This window comes from Galeopterus variegatus, unplaced genomic scaffold (assembly GCF_000696425.1).
Source record: "Galeopterus variegatus unplaced genomic scaffold, G_variegatus-3.0.2 Scaffold15224, whole genome shotgun sequence".
NCBI classification, from domain to species: domain Eukaryota; kingdom Metazoa; phylum Chordata; class Mammalia; order Dermoptera; family Cynocephalidae; genus Galeopterus; species Galeopterus variegatus.
Genome location: NW_007741335.1, coordinates 204 through 11,599, shown reverse-complemented (window position 1 = coordinate 11,599; position 11,396 = coordinate 204). Strand labels below are relative to the sequence as shown.

Below are 11,396 nucleotides of genomic sequence, written 5' to 3'. Positions count from 1 at the left end.
TTGTGACAACCAACCTCAAACTGCTCACAGAGATTCTCTGTTAATATGGAAAATTCCTTGAGCCCAGCCCACTTTCTTATCACTGCTTGTCATTAACATCAGGATAAAAATATAAAATGTTAACACTAACATACTGTTAGTAATAGTGGATTGGAGGATATATAATTATTTTATAAAATAAATCACACAAAACATTATTACTCTCCATCTTCATTGTATAATATGTAAAGACATTGGTTTCAAATCACAACTCTCTAGCACATAAAAAAAAAGCAAGAATAATAGGAAAAGCTCCGTGTGCCCTAGCCCTGAGCAGAATCCAGCACTCCACTAAGAGGCTGTATATTAGCTCCATCACACGGTGACAGGCTCAGAGTGTGTCTGTGATTCCCCTGTCATGGCACCAGTCACCTGCTGGTTCTCATTCAANTTTTTTATCTGTGCTTAGAGAAGTGACATTGTCTTGTCCCACTCCATCATGATCATAGAATGAGCCTGTCTGGTGTTCATGTTCTAAGATTGATTGTGCCCAGCAGGAGAACAGCATGGCCTTGCTGCCAGCTTCTTGCCAGCTTCTAACGACATCAAAGCCTAGGAGAGAGAGTCACGCCAGCCCCCGGGTATCAGGGCTGCTTTTCTCTTCCTCAGGATCAAATAAGACAGCGTAAGCAAAGGAAGGTTTTGTCAACTGCAATGCATTGTACGAATAGAAAAATATCAAGACTTAAGTGCTGCAGTTGCTGGTTGGCATTAAAATCAGAAAGGTCTAGGGCTGGCCCCATGGCGCGCTCGGGAGAGTGCGGCGCTAGGAGTGCAGCCACGCTCCCGCCGAGGGTTCGGATCCTATATAGGANTTGTGACAACCAACCTCAAACTGCTCACAGAGATTCTCTGTTAATATGGAAAATTCCTTGATCCCAACCCAGTTTCTTATCACTGCTTGTCATTAACATCAGGATAAAAATATAAAATGTTAACACTAACATATTGTTAGTAATAGCGGATTGGAGGATATATAATTATTTTATAAAATAAATCACACAAAACATTATTACTCTCCATCTTCATTGTATAATATGTAAAGACATTGATTTCAAATCACAACTCTCTAGCACATAAAAAACAGCAAGAATAATAGGAAAAGCTCCGTGTGCCCTAGCCCTGAGCAGAATCCAGCACTCCACTAAGAGGCTGTATATTAGCTCCATCACACGGTGACAAGCTCAGAGTGTGTCTGTGATTCCCCTGTCATGGCACCAGTCACCTGCTGGTTCTCATTCAATTAAATAGGAGAGCCACAGGGAAATCGCTGCTGGCACTGCAATTTTCTGGAGAGACTCAGCAGCTGCCGCTGTGTGAGACCCTGCATATGGTACACCTGATTTAATCCAGTGGAAGAAACTGGAGCCTAAATCTACTGTTCAGTCAGAGGTGAAGCAAAATGCACGAGTCAGATCCAGTCATATTAACCTCTAGCTTGCTTTTCTCTCTCCTTAGGGAGATTATCAAATTTAAAAATTATACCTATTTGTTCTTACGCATTTAAAACATGACTGCTATGAACCAAAGGGGGTACATATTCTTATTCTCAATACACTCTATATCAAACATAGGAGTGACCGTATGGGACAGTTTAGATTTTAGATATGACAATCGAATATAAGGCCTCAAAATTCCTACAAGGACACATTTGTCTTAACAGGCCAAATGTTTGATTTTCGGTTCAGAAAACATGTTCATTTTATGCTTCATGATATTAAATAACGCTAAAACAGGTGCTGCAGAGTGGTGCAGGCAAGGATGGTTTTACTTGATTCTGCAATTATTCATTCAATATTTATTGAACAGCTACTCTATGAGGGTAGAGCTGGAAACAGAGGCTAGAGGAATACAGGTGATGTGGTCCTTGCCTTCAGCTGGCATAAATTCGGTATACTTGGCAATGTGTACGTGCTGCCCAAGCTTCTAAGAGGAAAATTATAAAAAACATGAAATTGCGAAGAGTACACAAAATCAACTGTGAAAATAAAGATTGTATAGCTTGGCTCTACTTGTTCAGTGACAGTTAAAAATCATCACATTCATGGAGACTTCTGCAAGTAAAATTCTAGAGAATCTGTGCTTCTCCTCCACTCCAACAGTCTTATTATATCTTATGTGAACAGTGTAAGCAAAAAATATAAACAAGTAGGCCCAGATATATAGCATGGGGGCTCAGAGAAGGCGGGTGGGGGAGGACAGGAAAGACTTCTGAGGAGGAAACCATTGAGCTGAATTGTCTTACTAGCCAGGACAGCGGTGGGGACCGACAGTCCATTTCAGAGACTGAAAAAGCACAAGAAGATGCATTCTAAGGTAGTTTTGAGGACTGTGCAAACAGTTTCATCTTAATAAAGCCACGTTCATTCTTTAGACACTTGGCTTGTTATGTAGACACGACCTACATTTGACAGATCATTACCGACATTTATTACATAGGACTTTTGTGAGGAGGAAAAGAGGGGAAAAAAAGATGTTTGGTCTGATTTTCTGGTGATTTGTGGAGAAAGGATTAAAACATCAATTTTGGGCAGGTTAAAACAGAACCTGGTGTATAAGAAATAGGGTTGTCCTCAAAGGTAGAATCTTCCTGGTTTCCTGGTTAGGACAGGCCAAGTGAACTGAGTGTTCCAAGAAGCAGATAAGACCTTGAGACACAGAAAAACCTATTCTGTTGCTTGGATTACTACATTTGTTCTGGAATATTTTTATAATGGAGAAGATGAGATTTTAGTTACCATCTCCAAGCAAATTAGAATTTTACACAAGGCCCCAATACAGTAAGACATTAGAAGCTTTGTGACTTTGAACAAGTTACTTAGAATTTCTGAGACTGAGTTGTCTCATCTATAAAACAGTTAATCCACTGCAAAGAGTCATTGGAAAGATTAGGAAAAAATGTTCGGGAAATGCTTGACATAGAATAGTTGTTTAATTATTTTTAATCGTCATTAAGAAGGCAGGCCCAAATCCTGGGGGCCTTTTTCTAAGAAAGTAGGCAGTGAGTAAAGCAGGAGTTTGAGGAAAAGTCTGTAGGCTTCCCTGGACATATCCAAGTGGAGGCATTCAGAGGGCAGCTGGACAAATTTGTAGTCTGGGAGGAAGGTCTGGAATGAAGACAGAGATTTGCATGTCATCTGGGTTTGTGTATGTATTAGTCACAGCCATGGAGTTTGGACACAAATCAAGGAGAGTGTACAGAATGAGAAGAAAAGAGGGCTAAGGTTCCAATCTGGAGGAATATCAGCATTCAGCATTCAACATTTGAGAAAAGGAAGAGGAGCCTCAGGAAGAGCCTGAGAGTACTAGTTAGAGAAGTAGGAGAAACCAAAAGAGAGAAGTGAACATCTCAAGAAAGATGTGGCCAACCGTATAAAGATGAGACCAGAAATAAGAGACATTCGATCAATCAACTTGACTGGATGTCTACCCACTATGCATCACTCACTATTCTAGATCTATGCAGCAGTGAAGACCACAAACTTTTTGTTCTCTTGGAGTCTACCTTCTGAATTGAGGAAATGATAATAGAAAAAAGACAATAATTATATAGGGATGATGAGTACTGTGAAGAATAAAGGAGCATAAGGGGCAGAGAGACATGGTGGTGGGCCCTAATTTAGATGGTCATGCCTTTTGGATGAAATGACATGTGAGCAGAGCCTGAAAGAATAAGGCAACTGGTCCTGTAGATATCTGAAGGGGAAGAGTGTTCCAGGCAGAGGGAACAGCAAGCACAGAGGGTATTGGTGTGCTCAAGGAACAGCACAAATACCAGTATGGCTGGAGCAAAGAGAACAGGATGGTTGAACGTTAGGAGATGATGTCGGAGATGTAGCAGTGGAGCCAGGTCACAAATAGCTCATAGGACATGGTAAGAATTTTGGTCTTTGAGATGCTAAATCTAAGAAAGGCTCTTAGCTAAGGTATGACACAATGGTACTAGTGTTTTAAAAAGATTTCTTTGGCTTCTGTAGTGAAAATAAATAGTAGGGGTAAGGGGGGAGCAGGAAGATTAGTTTGAAATTTATTGTGATAGTTATATTAGTGATTAATATTAATGACTGTTGGAAATAGGAAAGTAGCAGTGGAGTTGGCAAGAAGAGATTATATATACTTTGAAGGTGGAATTGACAGAAAAGCATGAGACAGATGAGTCACTGATGACTCCAATGTTTTATTTTTAGTGTGGAGTCAAGAATGCAATTAAGTTGACATACCTATTAAACATCCAGTGGCAACGCTGAGAAGACTGATGTTTATATTAAATTTGTAGATCGGGGAAGCACCTAGGGCTAGGAATATCAAGTTTGGAAGTCATTGGCAAGGAGCCAGTATATAAAGCCATGAGATTAGATGAGATCACCTAGGAAGTATCTGCAGATATACAGGAGAGCAGGTCCAAATTGGAGCCCCAACTTTAGAGACTGAGAAGATGACAGAGAGCCAACCATGAGAGTGGTGCTCCCAAGTCAAATGAAGGAAAAGTACCAAAGATGAACAAGAGATCTAATTGTGAATGAGATATTGAATTAGCATTAAGTTTAGCAACATTGGTGATCCTGGCAAGAGGAGTTTTAGTGGAGTTGTAGGGATGAAAAAATGGAGACAGAGAATACAAGCAAGCAAGTTCTTTGAGAAGTTCTTGCTGACAAAGAAATAAGGGATCAAGGAGGTCAAGTGGATTTGACAATTTGAGTGTGTTGTGGGTTTAATTGTGGTCCTGCAAAAGATACATTGAAGTCCTAACCCCTGGTACCTGTGAATGTGATCTCATCTGGAAATGGGGTCTTTGCAGGTGTAATCAACTTAAGATGAGGTCATATTAGATTAAGATGGGTCCTAAGTCCAATGACTGGTGGAGACAGAGATTTGGACACAGAGATACAGAGACAGAGCAGATGCACAGGGAAGAAGTCAATATGATAATGGAGGTGGAGACTGGAATGGTGCAGCTACAAGCCAAGGAGTCCCAAGGATTGCTGGCCACCACCAGCAGCTAGGAGAGAGGCATGGGATGGTTTCATCCTCCATGCCTCCAGAAAGATCCAACCCTACTGGCACCTTGTTTTTGGACTTCTGGCCTCCAGAACTGTGCGATGATAAATTTCTGTTGTTTAAATCCACCTGATTTGTGGTAATTTGTTACAGCAGCCCTAGGAAACTAATGCAGAGGATCAGTGGGGAACATAGAGACATCGATGTCAGCTGAGTGTGGAAGGCAAAGCTGCACACCCTAGCACGGTAGAAAGAGCCAGTATCCAAATGAATGTGCCATAGGACAAAAATATGCATAAGCAGAACAGAGGCCACCTTGATTTGTTATGAAAACAAAGGGTGCTTTGGGAATGTTTGGAGATTTGTAGATTGCTGTTACTGAATAATTTTTGCTCTTTTCTATCACTTAGGAAAAAAAAAGAACAAAAAAACTTTTTTGGCTTTTAGGGGTTTGTAATATTATGGTAAAACCAACCTAATTCAAAGAATGCTATTATTTTTACCTACTACTACAAACATTAGAAAAAGAAAAAAGTCACCAGGAAAACAAAGAAGCAATCTCTCCTTTTGGTGACTGTGATTACTACAGAGCTTCTCTTTTGACTCTAATCTGTTTCCTTTCAGATCTCCACTTCCTTGATGTTTTCCTTTACTCATATTTTTCTTATTAAAAACTATAATAAGTAGTTTTGTGTAGATTCTGGATTGAATATAATCAAATGCTGTTAATAGATGAAAATGTTTTATGGTTATTATTTTAATATTACCAGTCAGAATAATGAAAGTCCAATTTACTCACAAATACCCTGTTATTCTGTGGACTATAGTTATTCTGTCATTCTGTTAGACTGACCAATTCACTTACAAATACCCTATTATTTTCTGGACTATAAAGAAAAAGGAAGTATTTTCAGGCCTACAAAATACAAAAGACAGAGCCGTGACATTTTAAAGTCACAACTTTTATTTTGTTAGTTTATTAAGAATCATGTCTTCATGAACCAAAACATCCACTTGCACAGTGAAGAATTTATTAAATCAAGGTGCTTGTTTACATAATTCAGAATATCTGCATATTTGGAAACAGGCAATTTTCTGGTTTAAAAAAAATTATTGATGGCTGGCATCCTATAGATCCAAAAGAACTAATTCACATTACCGTACTATGGGATGTACTGTCTAGAAAACTGAAATGTTTTCGCAGGTATTTATTTTGCACCAAAGTATAATTCAATTAATCACCTCCTAAGAAATCATTGGAACTGTACTATTTTGATGTTCTCTTCAGCAGAATTTTTTTTTTTTAGGATTGGAAGAATATTAATAGCTCACATTTGTTGAGCACCTGCCATGTACCAAGTGGTGTTTCAAGTGTTTTATGTGTTAACTCAGTTAATTATGACAGCAAGTCCACCAGGTGGGTACTATTAATATCTCCATTTTGAGGTTCAGGAAACAGGCACAGTGAGTTAGGTATCCTGCCCAAGGTCACACGGCTAGTAAGGAGCAGAGGTTGGATTTGCACCGAGGCAGAGCAGCCTCAGAGAATGAGCACTGAACACACTATCTTGGTAGAAAACTAGAGGAGTATGTTCTTTGAGTTTATTACGATTGTCAATAGCTTTCAGGACATTTTTAATATACCTGCTTGTTTGTTTATTCTCATATCCAGATTTGAAGATTTACATTGGTTTACCATATCTTTTGATCTGTATCTCCTAATGCAATTTGTATTTTTTAGTTGAGCACAAAGGCTATTTTTTGCAGTTTCCAAAGTAGACAGATTAAGTGTTTATTCGTGGTGAGGTTATGGAAATGTTCAGACTAGAGAATACGGGTTTTTATGTGATGTTGACTTATGTGCCTTTGAGCATTTCAAAAGAACAGTGTTAATACTGAGCTGTAGAGTTTTCCAAGTCTGCAGTGAGTGTCCACGAAATACATACTGCTCTCATAAAACATCATAACTAAAAGTAAAGACGTTGTCTATTTTAGAGAAACACAAGTCTTCGTTTCTCTTGTTGATGATGGTACCTTGAGTTTCTAATCTAATTCTGATTGAAGGGTCAGCTCAGCATCCCAAGCTGGAGCTCCTAGGGCAGATCTCCGATGTTCCATACTCAAAATGTAACTTGTGTTGGACCAACACACCCACTTTTATGTCTTGATAAATAATTTATTAAGAAAAAAGTGTTAACTCCAAGTAAGAGCATTTAAAGTAGTGCAAACCTAATGTGATCCCATCTAAATTAAATCAAACAAGAAGGCTGTTTTGCACGTAAATTATGTGTGAAAACTTTAGCCAATACATATAATTTCATCCGTAATCAGTGAGTAGAAGCCAATGTCTGAGACTTTGTAGTCATCTTACCAGAAGTCATCCATGTTTCCCTCTTTATGGGAGAGAGCACAATGGCAGGCAGAAAAAGAAGTGAAACTAGATTGCTCTATGCTATTCTATTCCATTCTTTTATTGTTTTTACTTGTAGTAATATACAAATATATATATGAATAATATATATACATTAAAAATAAAAATAACTCTAATTTGTAGTCTGCTTTACTATCTTACTGATCCTTGAAACATCTTGGTCACGCACACACACACATTTTATTTTTTTAAAAAAAGAAGTCTGAAGCTCAGAGATGCTGCATAACTTCTATTAAGAATCAGTTTTTCAATTCAGCCCACTGCTTTTTCTACTCTGCTGCTGCACATCCTGACTTTTCAAGCCCGTCCACATTCCTACCCACCTCTGTTTTGAACATTGTCTCTCTCAGTAGCTGGCGGATGTCTTGAAACAGAGACCTGCTTATTCCATTTCTACAGACCTCATGGCCTTCAGGAGAGTTCCTGATACATCAGGTCCACAATAGCTTATCTATAGCCCTTAAGGCAAAACATTTATACCATGTACTGTATTATGTAACAAAATCTCTAAAATCGGAGGCAGTCCTCCTTAATGGAATCTATTAATATTTTTACAGCAAAATATATAAATACTGCTACTTTACTAATTTTTCAAAAATAATTCACATGTGAATTGCTATTTTTTTTCTCTCTCTCCCTCTCCCACTTCCTTTCTTTCTTTTTAAAATATTTGCTCAGTACCCCTGCTCTAGCACTCTATATGCAAGTTTCTGAAAGACTTTTAATTAAATGGACTTAAGGAAGACAAAGTAATCATAGACCTTCTACAATGGTGTTCACTATTGTGACATCTTGGCCCTCATTCTGAGTTGAATCTCTATTCTGCTGTAATATGGCAGATTTTCAAATGAATCGTTTTATGAAAGAAATGAAGTGAAAATATATGGGTTTATTAAAATAATGACTATCAGCACTTCTTATGTGATATCGTTCCTTTCTCTTTATAATGGTCATTTATTCACTTATCTCATCGGGCAGTTCTTTAAGGAAGAGTTTAGGTCTATCCTTCAGTGTACCCATCAATGTGACTTGGAACTAAGAGGCATGCAATAAATACTTACTGAATTAAATAAACAAATGAAATAAAAACTACTGAAATATGAGGGAATTTATGACATACCAAGTGTAAGGTAAAATTTCTATTTTGCCACAAAATGCCTAAGAAGTGAGAAGGATGGGATTTTGTTACTCTCAACTGCTACCTGCCAATAGCTACTTAAGAAAACAGTTTCTATTCCATGAAAACTGTCCCCAAAGCCTGTGATTTCTCAGGCAGAGAGAACAGGCCGATATTCTCTGTAAAACTGAGTGCAGCCATTAGTTGTTGAAAGTCAAAATATTTTCCAAAAATATTTTTACAGTCTGGATATTTATTATTACTGGTTGAATATTCAGCCTGATTATTCATAAACAAAAACATGATAGGCTAAGATAAAGAAGAATATAGTTGCTTTTTGTTATTCGGCAAATAAAATGAACATTTTATACACAATGAATACAATATTTATTTTTCAATATGGATTTCTGATGAAAGACTGCCCAAGGAGAGCATATTCACTAGAAAAAAGTAAAAGAAGTTGGGTTTTTATCTTTCCTATGAAATTTGAAGCTAGGTTGTCCTTAGTGGCTCCGACTCCCAAACAACTTGCATGGTTGGCAATACTTTTCTTCTCTAGAAACTTTGAAAAAGCAGAAAAAGTTGGCAAAAATCATTGAATCATACAATAATATTGATTATATATGTGCTCCGTATTGTCATGTTGTTTTTTCTATAATGAGAAAGCAAAGAGAACATAATTATCACATCTTAGAATAATTTGGTCTTCTATGTTAGTTGTAAATGTGGTTAAAGAAATTTGAACAAAAAATAAAGGAGTTTTCTATACTATCTCAGCCAGCAGTTCCTGGACTGCTTGCTTTCTATAAAATTACGCTGCATTCATACCGTCTTGCAATCGATTGCATGGCTTGTTGGAGATAAAGAAGTTGATAAGTAGATAAAGTTTGTCTTTGTTGTCTTCCTCCTTGCTTTTCCTTTCTGTCACCTCCATATGGAACCTTTATTTTTTCTTTTTTGTTATTGGTGCTCACATTGCTGAGTGTTCAGAAAATCAATTTATCTTAATAAAAGGAAATGGTTTCACCTTTGGCCAAAAACCCCAGTGGACTTAGTAGCGCCTGCCTCATCCCTGACGTCCTCTCCTGAATCGTAACACACTACTCCTTCATTTCATTCAATACATTTCAATCAGCTTTTGTCAGTACCTACTCTAATACTGTCACTATATTCACCCAAAGAATTATATAAGCAATATTTTTAAGACATGTCCCCTGTCTTGCCAGACTTTAAATCTAATGCAGAGGCAGAGCATACAATCATGAAGAAGGTGACTGACTGCAAATTTGTACATCAAATAATGAGGCGGCATGCAATGGAAGAGTTGAAAAACCATACATTTGGCCTAGGGAATACTGAATTCGAGCTGTAGATCTGTGACATGTAGTTTTTTCATTATAAAAATTATGTACATTTTGTATAATGCAGTGGCTATGATCTTGGCTTGGGAATCAGACCTCATTCAAATCCAGTCTCTACCAATTACCCTCTGTGTGACCTTGGGCAAACTGTATAATTTCTCTAAGCATCACTTTCCTTCTGTGCAATAAAGGTTGTTGTGAGGGGTAAATAAGATAAGCATTGGGTATGATGCTTGGCACAATATTTTTAAAATATAATTGGGCAAATAATGAACTCTCAGTTTCTGCATACATAAAATGGGAATAACATTAACACATTATGCATATGGCTGCTGTGACTATCAAAGAGAATGGAAAGGGTGTACAAGTTTGTTGAGGACATTCTGTGTGTAAGTATATAGATGCTTAACTAAATAAAAAGAGTTAGAAAATGAGAACAAAATGAAAACATTTTAAAGTACTGGAAATTGAAAACATCAAGAGAGAAATGAGAACGAGCTATTAACTGACATTATCCCCATTTTTATGGAGATGGGAACCGACACTTACAAAGGGTAAGTGATTTGCTCAAGTTTGCTAATAAGCAGATCGATCTGGAGATTGTCTCTTAACCATTTCACAGTGGTGAGAAAACCGAGGTGTGGCAGCATTAAGGAAGTTGCTGAGCCAAGGTTTAAGCCCACATCTCCATCACCTTAAGGTCTATGACTTTTTCACTTAGCACACGGCCTCTTCAAAAGGATGGGATCAGGAAACTCCATTCCCACTAGAGTGGTGGGGACACACTGGCTGGGTAGTTTTAATGAATGGGTCAGGGTCTCACAGGGAGAGAGGTAGAATCAGGGTTTGAATTGAGGTCTGCCTGAGCCAGGAGTTCACGCTCATCATACAGCATCCCATGGACTCATCCACTTTGTGACAGTCCCCTCCCAGGTGACACTTACTCTTCTTGGCTTCCTCCAGCTTGTCCTTGGCCCTTTTTTCTGCCTGAAGGAGCTGGTTGATCCCCTGGGACTGGCTGGTCATGGCAGCCTGCTCCAAGTCAAGTGGCTTCTGTGAAATCTGGGAAGTGACAGGTCCATTTATCCTTTTAGAAATCACCACATAACTGAGATTGTTGTGTCAACAACACACAGCTGCTTATTCCAAACTGGCCTGACTGGGCCCCATAGCTGGGCCCCAAGGGGAGCTCAAGGTGGAATCCAGAAAAACAAGTCAAGTCAGTACGAGGAAGTTGAGAACTTACCATTTCTGCCAACTTCAGCTCTTCTGTATGAAATAAGAAGACTTTAATGGGTCTACTTGTAAAAAAATGGGTAAGATACCTTTTAAAATGTTAGTTTCCCTCATTTTCCAAGAAATATTCACTAATTTACTGATTTTTTTTTTTTTTTTTTAAGTTACAAGATCTTACTTTATTCTTCATACAATACTAGTTTCAGGTCTTTAT

At 38.1% G+C, this 11,396-nt stretch overlaps 1 protein-coding gene across 2 annotated transcripts in view; it reads right to left on the bottom strand.

The window, feature by feature from the left end:
* ATP6V1G3 (ATPase, H+ transporting, lysosomal 13kDa, V1 subunit G3) overlaps positions 1 to 11,002 on the bottom strand; it is a 19,896-nt gene extending 8,894 nt beyond the window's left edge. Inside the window, exons 1-3 of one of the 2 annotated variants that reach the window (XM_008563851.1) lie at positions 10,891 to 10,991; positions 10,222 to 10,230; positions 5,030 to 5,038 (exon numbers count right to left, since the gene is read on the bottom strand). In XM_008563851.1, the coding sequence (XP_008562073.1) occupies positions 5,030 to 5,038; positions 10,222 to 10,230; positions 10,891 to 10,972 (100 nt within the window). In that variant the 5' untranslated portion in view covers positions 10,973 to 10,991. Of the gene's footprint in view, positions 1 to 5,029; positions 5,039 to 10,221; positions 10,231 to 10,890 lie in introns of both variants that reach the window. The other variant, XM_008563852.1, reaches the window with a different exon arrangement.
* Between the last annotated feature and the right edge of the window lie 394 nt (positions 11,003 to 11,396).